This window comes from Aristolochia californica, unplaced genomic scaffold, assembly GCF_029961685.1.
Source record: "Aristolochia californica isolate CCGP_79_NKW_82.1479 unplaced genomic scaffold, dmAriCali1.0.hap1 SCAF_4, whole genome shotgun sequence".
Classification (NCBI taxonomy): domain Eukaryota; kingdom Viridiplantae; phylum Streptophyta; class Magnoliopsida; order Piperales; family Aristolochiaceae; genus Aristolochia; species Aristolochia californica.
In genome coordinates, this window is record NW_027182103.1 from 32,688,542 (window position 1) to 32,702,817 (window position 14,276).

Genomic DNA, 14,276 nt, shown 5'->3' on the forward strand with positions numbered 1-14,276 from the left:
ACCTAAATCCCCTACCCCACACTTTGAACTTACATTGTTCCCAATGTAAGGTGAAATATAAAGAGAAGGCACAAATAACCAAAATATAAATACGAAAATAAAGAGAAAAAGGAACAAACTCCCCTTGGGTTGCCTCCCGAGCAACGCCTTTGTTTATTGTCATTGGCTCGACTCAATGCTTCCGTAATTATGGGTCATCCCACACATAGTATTTGGCATCACTCTTAACCTTATCTCTTTGAGCCCTAGACAAACCAGAAGGTAACATATTAATAACCAAATAATTTAAAATATTCTCATACTAAGGTAATGTCACACTCACGATGAGCAATTGCTCATCAGGGAACATTTTTTGCAAATAAAGTTCATCCTGCACATGCTTTTCTTCTTGCAGTACACTAAGTTTACTGAAGATGATCACTGGTAACATTCCTCCATTTCCAAGGAATATGTACTTGAGGTGATTAGGGAGAGGCTTCAAATTTGAAGTGGAAGCCTGCAAAACAAAGGGTAAAGGCCTCTCGCTAGAAACTGGTAACTCAATATAAAGAACTTTTTTGAATGTTGTAACTGTGGAATATCATTCAATGCTGCAACAATTTCTTGCAAATCAGAACTCAAGGCTAACTCTTCATTCTCTTTCTCAAGATGCTTACTAATGGCAACTTCCAATTCATCTTTTCCATCAAGTTCAAAAACTTCGTGTGTGAAAGAATCAATCACATCAACAAAATAAACATGATTATCATCACTAGGATATTTCATGGCATCATAAATGTTAAACTTAACAATTTCACCATCAAATTCCATGGTAACTGTGCCACTATGAACATCTATCCTAGTCTTGAATGTCTTTAAGAATGGTCTTCCTAACAAAACAGGAACAATTTGTTCATCCTTTTCCATATCAAGCACATAGAAATCAGTAGGAAAAATCAAATCATTAACTTCACAAGAACATCCTCAACTACACCCTTAGGATAGGCATTAGATCTATTAGCCAATTGAATCACAACACTAGTTTTATTCAAAGGTCCAAGTTTCAAAGAAGCATATATAGAATATGGCATGACATTAATCAAAGCTCCTAAATCTATCATGACCTTCTCAAATCCGATGTTACCTAATGTATAAGGGATAGTAAACATACCCGGATCTTTTCACTTCGCAGGAAGTTTTCTTTGAATAATTGCAGAAACATTCTCCCCTACTCTCACCTTCTCACATCCTTTAAGTTTTTGTTTCCTTTTAATTGTGCACAGTTCTTTCAGGAATTAGCATAACGAGGCACTTGTTTAATAGCATCTAAAAGTGGAATATTTACCTCACATCTACGGAAAGTCTCATGTAAACCTTTATTTTGCTCATCTTTTCTAGAATCTGCCAAAGCTTGAGGAAAAGGAGGAACTGGTTTATAATCAGAAAGAGGTGGAAAATTACGCATAGGTACATCATCATCATTTGGAATGTTCCTCTTAGCAATGACGTTTTTCTCCTTTTCTTGCTCCAAAGATGCAGGGGCTGCCTTTACTGGAATCTCAACTTCTTTACCACTTCTCAAAATGATTGCACTTGCAGTTTCTCTTGGATTTATTACGGTTTGAGAGGGTAATTTCCCCAAACTTTGCGCCTCTAGCCGACTAATTGCGGTTGCCATCTGACCCATCTGATTGACCAAACTTTTAATATTGGCCCTTGTCTCCTATTGAAATTTCAAATTAGTAGTGGCAAGAGATTTAACAATATCTTTTAAAGACATATCAGAATTGGAAGTTGGGTTCGGTTGTTGTCTAGGGGGATATGACTACCTATATTGCTGGTAACTTGGGTGATTTTGAGTTGTGGGCTGATTAACCGGTGGATTCCCATAGCTAAGGTTGGGATGATCCCTCCATCCCATGTTATACGTGTTCGAATAGGGATCATACTTCCTTTATGGTTGTCTAGGAAAACCACCCGCCGCATTCACTTGCTCAGTGGGCTCCTCTTGAAGAGTTGGGCACATATCTGTTGGATGCCCTACTACTGAACAAATCCCACAAGCCTTCGCCATTTGCGTATTACCTACAACCATTTGACGAACAAGAGAAGTTAGACTCGCAATTAGTTGTTCAAGGGAGGAAATTTTTACCTCATTAACATTCTTAGATGGAAGGTCAAGCCTAGTACCAAATTGTTCAGAATTGGCCACCATATTTGCAATCAAGTTTCTCGCGGCCTCAGGAGTTTTATCCACCAAAGGTCCTCCACTAACAACATCAATCATACTCCTATCAGTGGGTAGAAGGCCCTCATAGAAATACTGGATAAGAAGCTGCTCACTAATCTGATGATGGGGTCAGCTTGCACATAATTTCTTGAAACGTTCCCAATATTCATGTAGGGAGTCTCCGTTATGCTGCCTTACACCACAAATTTCTTTCCGAATGTTGGCCGCCCTTGAAGCTGGGAAATATTTCTCCAAAAACAATCTCTTCATCTCATCCCATGTGGTAATACTCTCGAACGGTAGATAATAGAGCCAATCCTTAGCCGAATCCTTCAAAGAAAATAGAAAGGCTTGTAATTTAATTTGCTCTTCAGTCGCCCCTGTGGGTTTCATACTCGTGCATACCACATGAAACTCCTTTAGATGCTTGTGGCGATCTTCACCTACAAGACCATGAAACGTGGGTAAGAGATGTATTAGTCCATATTTTAATTCAAATGTAGTAGTATCATCTAAAGTAGGGAATGTTATGCATAAGGATTGTTGATTCAAATCAGGGGCTGCAAGCTCTTTCAATGTTCGATTTCCAGCCATGACTTCCTCCTCCTCTAAATCAGAATGCTATCAAATGGGGAATAAAGAGCTAGATTGTTCTCTTCAAAATTCCTCTAGAGTTTCTCTCCTTAACCTGCACAAAGTTCTCTCTATTTCTGGATGGCACTACAAATCACCTTGATTAGAAGATCAAGATACAGTCATAAACAATCAAGGGAACTCTAATAAAAAATGAAAAACAAATCAGGAATTTTTTTTTCAAGAACGAAATAAGGATCACAAGAAGCACAAAAAACATCAACTAGAATCATTCCCCGGCAACGGCGCCAAAATTTGGTGTGCTGTCATAGGCAACCAAAAATAAAACCTATACTCCTAAATATATATGTAGTAGTGCGAGTAAGGATCGATCCCACGAAGAGTGATATGTATACTTTTATGCTCCATGAACAAGGATGAGGGGGTTTGAGTATAACAAAAACACTTTAAAAAAACAACTTAGAAACAATTCAAATTAAAAGAATTGAAATCAATCAAAAGAACAAACCTTGGTCTAAGTCAACATCCACCATCGAAATTTCACAACTAATCATCGATGCAAGCATATAACAATTCGCACTTGAATATTCACCGTTGGAAGTATCTTCCTATCTCTCCTTTCGTAGTTAATTAGAAAACAAGCGATTCAATTAACCCTAACTACTAAACAACCCAAGACAAGAGCTCAAGGTTTAATCTCGCAAAAGCCTAAAAAATTAGAGAGGTCGATGAAGTTAAACCACACAAGTACAAGTGGCTACATTTAATTTAGTCCAGCGTTCTTCTCAAAATCTAATAATTCCTGACACACCAAATCATCAAATCTCGATTGCTTCACAGGTTAGAGAGATCAAACAATTACGGATTTGACATCTAACCTAACAGTAGATTGCAACGAGTAGTAAACTAGTAGGCCTCCTAGTGCTGAAACGAGACAATCATGAAAGAAAATTACAGAAGAACATTGGATACTCAAAACATAAATTGAAGGATGAAAACAAATAAGATCTCACAGTTGTATTGATACCGAGGCTTCAGTTTCCTTTGACCAAGTCTGAAAGTTTAGCTACAAAGGGCCAACAAGAAATCTGAAGGAAAAAACTAGAGAAAAGAGAGGAAAATCTGGAGAAGAGAAAATGAGGTCTGGGGTGCCGAACTCCTTTTCTCCTTTTATTCCTCTTCTTTCTCCCGGTTTAGGGTTTTCCTTTTCGTGTATCTGGTCTGGGTCACAGTGCACGTGCCGCGACTCAGATGAGAGAGTTATGCCCAGATTATGAGGCAATGTTGAAACTATCCAGTATCGCCCAATTAACTTCGTTTTGCACTTAACGCTTCCTTTCACATCCTAATCAAAATATAAGAATGATGAGTATATTTAGGCACCAAATAATTATAAAATCCGAAGCATTAAGGGATAAAAATATGACATTTTGCATTCTCATCACTCCTAGATGTAGTCAAACATTCAAAACGTTTGAATTCCTATTGCAAGGGATTTACCCCTCTACTTGATGTCGACGCCTTCTCTCACTTTTTTGTTTTCTTTTGCTTCTGTAGAGGTCAACTCCTAATTTTCTTCTTCTAAATTTTTTTTGTTTTGTTTACTCCTTTTTGCATTTCATCTTGACATAGGGGTTGATTCCTCATGATAAGGGGTCGACCATTTTCTAATATCAAAAGTTTTTATATCTTGGGGTTAACTCCTTTTTTCTTTTGCTTCCTTGATGGAGTCGACTTTCACCATAGGGGTTGACTCTTTTTCCTCTTTTTTATCGTATGCTCAATTCATTTGTCTTTTCAATATAGGGTTTCATCATTCTCTGTTCGACTCCTTTTTTACGATAGGTTTCTGTTGAATTTATAGAAAAAAAAAATACTTCATTGACTTTTTTAGTAATTAGAGTACATGAACCTCTATTTACAATAGGGGAAAGTAGTAGAGTCCAATTACAAATAAACTACCCCTTGTCCCAATTACACCCAAACTCTAACACTTAAAGATAAGTCTTAGCATATTTAAATAACTCAATATAAATAGAAGACTAACATAACTAAAACACCTTTAAACTGAAACTCTTCTATGTTACCTGCTTCCATAATAATTTTACCTCCCACCAGCTTGTGTGATCATGGTATGTCTATATCTTATAGGCTTGGGCCCATCTTCCAACACACTTGGATATGTGGGCTTGGGCCCATCTTCTAACACTCCCCCTCAAGTTGGGAGTGAGAGAACATCAAGAACTCTCAGCTTGCTACAAATGATGTATATGATCTTCTCGTATAAAATGGTAGTCCTCCATATCTTCCAACACTCCCCCTCACGTTGGTGGTATCTTCTATGAGGCCCAACTGGCATAAGATAAGTGAGAGTAAAATCAACTTAAGTCGTATGACATTACTCCATACTCCAATCATAACCCATGCTGGATGTAGGGCATACTCCTATCTTCTGTAAGTAGTGGGTCAATACTTAATGCTCAAAAGTGTAATAAAACTCCTCCATCACCGTGTCTAAACCCTAGACATCGACTCACAAGTGGTAGGAGTAATAAATGCCAATTAAGGGGGGTAACGGATAATCACTCAAAAGATAATATTCTGGGGCCACCTTGGCTTTTGTCATCCATTAGAATAGCCAAAAAATCAACAACTGAGAAGTCCTTCAATAATAATGTCTCATCCAAAGAGACACAATAGTTGTAGCTGAAATGGACTTGGGCCCATATAACATGAACCAAAATAATAAAAATCCTTGTATAAGGACTCATGAAATAATCTGATGTGAGTATCTACACCAAATAATATGTTGACCAAGGAATATGTTGAGGATACTTCGAAATAATAATCCAGCTGGAGAAATAGGATTGAGTCGAGTCGAGTCAGGTATCACCAATAATTACCACAATTATTATTGCGAGTTAGGATTCTTGGTCTTCAATTTTCTTTGCTGCAAAAATTTCTTCTTTTATGCAAAAACTTCATCTTTTGTGCTCCCCCTTTCTTGAATATTTTGGTCAAATAAAACTTATCACAACATATGGAATAAAATACCTCTTTATTGTACTTCTTCTACTTCTCTCCCTCAAGCTGGGAGGTAATGGCAATGCTCCCAGCTTGAACCAAATAACCTAAATGTAGTAATAAGCTCCTCCATCATAGTGTCCCAACCCGAGCACCGACTCTCAAAGGTAGAAATGGGTGATAAGTGGGTAATGTTTTTCATTCACAAGACATGTACCAAATTTGAAGTAGTATAGCAGTAGATAACAGGTAAATAATGAAAGTCCTTAAAAGTAATAAGGACATATGAAATAATTCGACTTAAACTCGAATTTTTCGATGCAACAGGATACAAGCATGACCTTTGATTTTTCTAATGCGAATATATCCTTAAATATAGATTAGATTCACATGAAATTTTCTCCCTCTGAAAATATACTTAAATATATTTCATCCAAGTATAACTTCACTTCATAAAATATAATTTTTTTAAGATATATAATCTGATATATTTCGGCCTCTGTAATATCTCCAAACTAAGTACTCTCTCTCCTTTTTCCTGCACAACCATTGACTCTTCCAAGATCAATATCTTTGTATAAAAAATTAAGATAAAAAATTTCTTGAATAGGTAAAAAAATAGACTTACAGATCTTTCTTTTGATATATAATTCTCCATATAAAGTCTCATTCTTTATAGCATTAAATAGTTCGAAAGTTGAAGCTTTCTGTTGCTACTCGAACCTCTGTTGCATTCTGACCTTTGTTGCTTCAAATATCGATTTCTCTTTGTTGATAACTCCAATTTCAAAAATTAGTTTTTACTCAAAAAGTAGACTCGAATGTATTTCCGTCAATATATAATATACAATATGAAAAGCTTAGTATAGAGCTGAAAAACACAAAGGAAACAACGAGTTTAAGGACTGAAAAGAGACAAAAAATACGAACCTAAACTGCAAGAGATAATAGACCAGAAAAGATCACATTATTTCGGTGGGTTGATCGACTCAACTCATAGAACCTACTCTGATACCATGTTGAATTTATGGAAAAGAGAAGTATTTCATTGACTTTTTTGTAATCGGAGTACATAAATCTCTATTTATAATAGAGGAAAGTAGTAGAGTCCAATTACAAATAAACTACCCTTGTCCCAATTACACCCAAACTCTAACACTTAAAAGATAAGTCCTAGCATAGTTAAATAACTCAATATAAATAGAAGACTAACATAATTAAAACACCTTTAAACAGAAACACTTCTGTGAGACCTGCTTCCATAATAATTTTAGCTCTGTAAGACTTTTTATTATGTAAGACTCATCATGCCACCTCACGTGATCATGGTGGGTCCCACCTGCTCGTGTGATCATGGTGGGTCCATATCTTATGGGCTTGGGCCCATCTTCTAACACACTTGGATATGTGGGTCTTCCTTGGTCGTGTGGGCTTGGGTCCATCTTCCAATAGCTTCATCAACGTCCACTCGAGCCACGACAAGTTTGTCCTGCTTCTCCCATCCAACATGAGCTTGACTGCCCTGACGATGATGCAATAATGTTGGTGAAGATGTGTGGTTACTCCTTCCACCAACCATGTAATACTGGTGACATATGTGCGGACGTGGAAGAGGTGGTTGAGTTGGATTGAATAAAATATGTGGACAATAGTTTCAATTTTTATCTCATTGCAGAAATAGATAGAATCAAATGTGGATTGGTTCTTGAAGTGTAGAGAGAGAGAAAAAAGAAGAAGTTATTCCCACTCTGATACCATATTGAATTTTTGGAAAAGATAAATATTTCACTAACTTATTATAATTTTAGTATAATGAACCTCTATTTATAATAGAGGAAACAAGTAGTATCCAATAATAATTAAACTATCATTGTCTCAGTTATGCCCAAAGTCTAACACTTAAAGATAAGTTCTAACACAATTAGATAACTGAATATAAATAGAAAACTAACATAACTAAAAGACCTTTAACTGGGATTCTTTTGTGAGACCTCTTTTGTGAAATTCCTATAAGACTCCTCCATAATAATTTTGCCTTGGTGAGACTTCTTGTTGTGGGAGTCATGTAAAACTCTTTCATGCCTGCTCTTCAACATTGATTTATCCAATAATATTGTTAAATCTAAATTCTTGTTGGATGTTAAAAAATTTGAACCCCATTGTAAGTGAGGTTTAAGCTTAACATTTAGTTCTTAAAAAAATATTCTATTGTTCTTAAGAACTTCATTGCCAGTATCATCTTGCAAGAACATGTTTCTTATTTGTCTTAATTTTGCAGATTACACAAATTCTGCCTATTCAGAAGAAATTTGTGTAAGTCAGTTTCCATAATTGACCCATTCACTAGGTGGTTTCCCTAGGTGGATGGTGGTCGTTGGTTGTAATTGGTAGTAGTTATAACTTCTCCTCCTTTGATGGAAAGGAGGAATTTAAGAAATGTGTCTAGTTTAGCAGAAGGGTGCTTGGACGTTTACCATCGACGAACCTCTGAAATAGATGAGACGCTCCAATCACCGGAAATTGATTGCCATGACGGGAGATATGTTTTCGTTTCAGTTTTATGAATTTCATTTAAGTTTAGAAGTTCGTTTCAATTTTATGAATTTTATTTATGTTTAGAAGTTCATATAAAGCTTTCAATTTGCACATCTTAAATATCAGTTGGAATTGAAAGAATACGATCTTGCACTCTTTCAAAAAGAGTTGAACAACATGAACATCACAAGGTGTTTCACCACCGCTAAAATTTCATTTTCAGTTTTAGCCTTCATTATTGTGTTTTATGGCTCTTATGCAGATATTTGTATTTTTTTTATCAGTTACCTGAAGTTTTATCCTTTATGTCCTATAGCTGGCATAATTAGTTAGAAAGATTGAGGAGGAGCTAGAAAAAGCAAAAGAGAAGCAACTATTGTTTGAAAAGTAAGTTTATACACTGTCGTCACTAGAAAAATCAATCCATGATCATGGTAAAAATCTAGAGAACAGGTTAAGAGATCTCGATAAAAAGATTAAAGTAGATAAATCTCAGATGCAGTCATTCTCAAAGGATTTGAAACCTCACTAGATACACCCACCATCGTGCCAAGTTGATTATTTATAACAGAGTAGTTATATATCATATCATTGTAGGCAGCTTCAAAGATGAAGCGATGAAGAAAACAATAAAAAAAACAACGATTAGAATATGACATTTATGTCTGGTTCTGCCATTTCCACTGCAGGAAGATGATTCTAAAACAAAAAGAAAACGAGGGTGTAGGCATCTTCGTTCATCATTATTTTCATATCCCCAAAAGTGTGGACTGAATCAAATGTGTTTTGTGTCTTGACGCGTAGAGCTAATTTAAAACACAGCCAAATGTGTTTTGGGTCTTAACCATCACCGATTCTGAGAGATCTCTTCTATCATGGAAGCCAACATGCCACCAGAAGATGGCCATCATATTGCTCCAGCGATGCTGACGCAGAACTCCAAGTCCGTCTTCATCGACGCCGATCGACTGCAAAGATTGCTGGACACCAGTGAGGAAGCAAACAGATGGTACAAATGCTCAATATACAGAGTGCCTTCTTATTTTATCCCGGAAAAAGAGAAGTTTTACAAACCACAGCTTGTCTCAGTTGGCCCATATCACCTTGGTGCGACACACTTGAGCGCCATGGAAGAGCACAAGTACAGTGCACTTAGCCAGTTCCTAAAGCGATCAAAGAAAACAATAAATGACTTCAAGGTGTCGATGAAGGGCTGTGTGCATCAGCTGATGGAATCATATGAGAAGTTAGATGAAGAATGGATGGATGAGGATAAATTCCTGGAGCTAATGATTCTTGATGGCTGCTTTGTGCTGGAGATTCTGAGAGTATTTTACTCTGGAGGAGAGAACATCGATTACGGCTCAAGTGACCCCATCTTTAGTAGTCGTTGGCTAGCCTCTGTCGTCATCATTTTGGTACGGGAAACCTTAATGTTGGAAAACCAGCTTCCCTTCTTGGTGCTGGAGAAATTGTTAGCTGTTGATGATGAGAAGCGCACTGATTCGGTAAGACTTTCTGGAAAATCTAGCATGTTCTTATGTCGTGATAAGTTTGGGATTCTTTATATAGCAACTTTAATATTAGTTCAAGTGATTCTTTATAAAAACAGGTTTTGAGTTTGGGAAAAATAAACAGGTTTCTGAAAATTAGTTCTCAAAGTGATTCTTTATATAGCAAACTATGATGTGTTAGCAGGATTCACGAGATCATGTTTTTCATCTTGAGATCTGTTTGTGATCCTTTTGTCACTCTCACAAACAGGATGAATACTTGAACGGACTTCTGTCGTTTGTTGGGCATGACATTTGTTGGCAATTCTCCAAGCTGCATATAGTAGACTTTCTCAGGGGCAGAGTCATTGGAAGTAACTAGAATTTGCCAAAATTAAGTTATTCTGAGATATCTGAGATACGGACTAGAAGCCTATCCCAATGCGCACAGGCTGGAATTGTTTTTGAGAAAAGTGAATGCAATTTCCTCAGTGACATCAAGCTAGAGAAGAACGTCCTTCACCTCCCAGAGTTTGAGTTGAATGGATTCTCAGAGGTTATTTGGTTGAATCTCTTGGCTTTCGAGTGCCTCCATGCCGGCATAGCACTTGATATAGCCAATTACATCGTTTTCATGTCGTGTCTGCTCGACAAGGAGGACGTTCAAATTCTCCACTCGGCCCAGTTGCTCACCATCAGAGCACTCGGTGACTATCAGGATCAAAGACCTGTTCGGGTCATTGTGGAACAGAATAGACTTCCAATCGAACAGTGATCTTTATTATGTGATGAAGGACCTGGATGTTTAGTGTATGGAAGAGCGAAAAAACAATGGAACAGACGTATGCAGGTGTGGCGCTTGAACCTCAAGAGCACATACTTCAGCAGCCCTTGGACGGTGCTCTTATTGATTGCAGCAACTCTCATTATAGCTCTCACCATTTTGCAGACTGTCTTTACAACTCTCTCTTACTACAATCCCCGCAAATAGCTGATTACTCGCTGAGATGATTCATGAACAGGTTGTGCGAATTGTCTTGGTGTATCGAATCAGTTGTGCTTGACAATTGTTGTATTTTTTTTATGAAATTGTCGATTGTCAATATTTTTATATATATTGAGATGATAAAGATAATCATTTTTTTCCTATATATTTATAATTGAAATGCTATGAAATATTTTTCATGCAGGCTAGGAAAAACTGCCCATCATGAAGGAAGAGGAAAACGAAGGGACAATCATATGCATTTTACTAGTCATATATATATATATATGTTGTAGGATGAGTCATTGTGTTACTAGGTTGTGTAGTGGAGGGAAGAGTCTTAGGTCTATAAGTTTGATAGGATATAGCTATAACACAGATGTCCATGCATTCGTATGCATCTCCCACAAATTCCTCGAGTGTTATAATGTATATTCTGTTGACTAGTATGTAGTGTGCTCTTGTAACAGAGTGTGGCGCATGCATGTTAATTAATTATGTTGGTATAATATGAGGGGTGTAGGGAGATGTTGTCAAGATTTTGTTATGGACTCCATAGCATCCAGAGTAGCATGTAGACATAGGGGTAATTAAGGTAATTTTACTCATGCCGTAAGTAGTGGCAATTTGGTAAATTAGTGGGACATTAATGATTTGGGCATTATTTTATGGGGCGTTCCTAGTATTTATAGGAACGCCATCAAAATGAAATGGAAGATTGGATGAATAGTTAACGAAGGTCGAGCTCTCCCTCCAACGAGGCTCAGGTTCGAGTTTCCTTCAAAACTCGATTATCCCCTTCCCTCACGACCGTTCCGCTTCCACCACTACCCTTCGTTGAGCCAGTTCGGTCCCACTCCGCTACCGCTCCAGTTAGCTCAATACTCTGTTTCGACACTGTCGCAGAACTCTGTTTCGGCACTGTCGCAGAACCTGTCTGAACGGCGATCACCATCGGAGTCCCTCTCCGACCTGCCTTGTTGTATTCCGACAGACCGACGATTCATCTTCGCTCGGTTGGTCGTCGTGACTGTTCGTCTTCCGCCGAACTGCCCTGTCACCATTGGGGGTTCCAAACACCTGCAATACAGATCGTCACCTCCTTTCAATTTGGAAGACCGAGGAAAGCGTCAGGTGACTCGGTCCATGGCCAAAGAGCTTAACAATGTGGTATCAGACAGGACCACCATGGGCGACTCTTCCTCTCCCACCGATGGACGTTCAACCATGGACGACCTTCGAACAAAGTTTCGAACAGAGCTCGAGTCGCAAATCCAGGGGCTTCGGGAGTACATGGTCCAGCTCTTCCATTTTCGGGGTTCACGGGAGCCTTCCTGTCCGGGTAGTGGGTCACGCCCTGCAGAATACTCCGACCAGCCACCCCTGTCGTTGCCGCCGATGCACCCTGCTCAGACCCTCCCAGGACTTTTCATGGAAACAGTACCAGCAACGTACCCAGGTATACAAAGCTCACGTTTCCAACGTATGACGGGTTGACGGACCCGTTAATGTGGCTCCAACGTTGTGAGCACTTCTTTTGGCACCAGCTCACCAACCTGGAGGAGAGAGTTTCATTAGTTACTTTCCATCTGCTGGACGAGGCTTTACTGTGGTATTCCCAGTTTGATGTGGCACACCTCGTCCATGAATGGGATTGTTTTAGGGAGTCCTGTCTGTTGCGGTTTGGGTCCCCTGCACGCAGCAATCCCCTTGGGGATTTGGTTAACCTGAAATAGACAGGTTCCATTGAAGAGTATCAGAAGTAGTTTCAAGAACACCTTGCCCGAGCTAGTATGTTTGTCTGTCCGAGCCAACATGTCCAATTGTTCACTGCCAGGTTGGTGGAGGCTCTACGCCTCAAGGTGGAATTAGAAGGGCCATTCTCTTTGGATCAGGCCATGAATTTGGCCCGCACTTTCGATGCTAAACATCGCATCCTACGTGAGTCCTTGGTTCGTCGCTCCCCTTGGCCAGGCAGAGTAGCCACAGGAGCCCAAGCACACCCCCCCTCGTCTAGCACAACCTATAGCCTAGTCAGCTTGAGCCTACTAGGCCAGTACCTCCCCCTCAGTTTATTAAAAGGCTCTCTAAGTTCAACATGGAGAAACACCGGGCGTAGGGGCTCTGTTTTAATTGTGAAGAGAAATACACTCAAAGCCACATCTGCAAGCGGTTGTTCTGGTTAGAGGTAGAGGATCCTGGGGAAGGTACTCCCATTGAATGTTACTGTCCTGGGTCATGGATCGAGTAACACGGCGTGGGATTTGTGAATCCAACACTGGTACTGAGTTGCTGGACTCAGTAAGGAGGGTCAAAGATCCCTTCTTTGGCTAATCTTCCACTAGTGATCAGTCTCCCTTTTATGAACCCACTCTAGTGCTAAAGTTATAGCTAGAATGGAAATAATTCAGGTGGAGAGATAATGGAAGAAGTACCTTTTCTTGCTCAAGTAAATCAGGGTTTCAACCCTGATTTGGTTGTTGCTCGTGCTAGGATTGAAGCCTTAGCTTATGTGTAGCCCTTGGCTCACCTTGGTAGACGTTGAGGCTAGGTTTCAGTGATGCTTCCAAGCTAGGAAGGGATGCACCGGCTCTTCACGTGGAGAACCAGAAAATCCTTCCTTTTTCTGCTCGTCAAGAGGGTTAGAACCCTTGCTGATTGTTGACGCTGAGAAGGAGGGAAGACCCTCTCTTTGGGCTTGGAAAAGAGGCAGGAAGCTCCTCTTCTTAGTATGGATGATGAAGGATGAAGATGGACGAATTTGGATGAGGATGGAGGGTGAAGGATAGGTTGGATTTTTGGAGTAAACCCTAAACTCGAGATCAAGAGGTGATCTTAACCTGTTTACACTAGGTTATTCAAAAATCTCAAAGCTTACCTATTTCATTCATTCCTTTCCCTTATAAAGATCACGTCATGGAGTTTTAGGGTTAGGGTTACAATAATTCCCCATAATGCCCCTACATATAAAAGTAATTAGAAATAACTCCTACTTAAAACAATATAAGAAATAAATCCTACTCAAAGTAATATAAGAAATAAATCCTATTGAGTGAGTTGTTGTTGCCTCCTTCGTTGTGTGACTCGGTGTGCTATTGAGTCCACAACATCTGCCTCCCCATGGAGAAAGAGCTTGTCCTCAAGCTCAAAAGCTGGGTAGACTTGTTTGAAGATGTCGACATGTTCCCATGTTGCAGCGTCAGGGTCAGTGTCCGTCCACTGAACGAGAATCTCCCAATGGTCATTGGTCAGCCGCGCGTGTAACACCGCAGCTGGGTTAAGAATAACCTCGCCATTATCAACCGGTGGTAGAAGTGGAATGGATGTAGGCTGTGCCCCGGAATGTGGCTTCAAAAGAGAGACATGAAATACATCATGAATTTTGGCCATGTCTGGTAATTTGAGCTGATAGGCGACAAGTCCCACGCGTCGAAGA

At 39.2% G+C, this 14,276-nt stretch overlaps 1 protein-coding gene across 1 annotated transcript; it reads right to left on the minus strand.

Moving 5' to 3' along the window:
• Nucleotides 1–477: 477 nt before the first annotated feature.
• LOC137963219 (uncharacterized) lies at nt 478–2,266 on the minus strand. The gene is made up of 3 exons (XM_068810389.1): nt 1,970–2,266; nt 1,325–1,702; nt 478–897 (listed from the first exon to the last, which is right to left on the minus strand). The coding sequence occupies exons 1-3, from the start codon at nt 2,264–2,266 to the stop codon at nt 478–480; spliced, it is 1,095 nt and encodes a 364-aa protein (XP_068666490.1).
• Nucleotides 2,267–14,276: the final 12,010 nt, after the last annotated feature.

Bases quoted from the DNA above. Each gene is read 5' to 3' on its own strand.
- LOC137963219 (XM_068810389.1), bottom strand. From the start codon at position 2,266: ATGATTGATGTTGTTAGTGGAGGACCTTTGGTGGATAAAACTCCTGAG. The intron at 1,703-1,969 runs GTGAATGCGGCG...AAATTTCAATAG, and splicing joins AAGAGGAGCCCACTGAGCAA to GAGACAAGGGCCAATATTAA. The intron at 898-1,324 runs GTAAATATTCCA...GATATGGAAAAG, and splicing joins AGACTTTCCGTAGATGTGAG to GATGAACAAATTGTTCCTGT.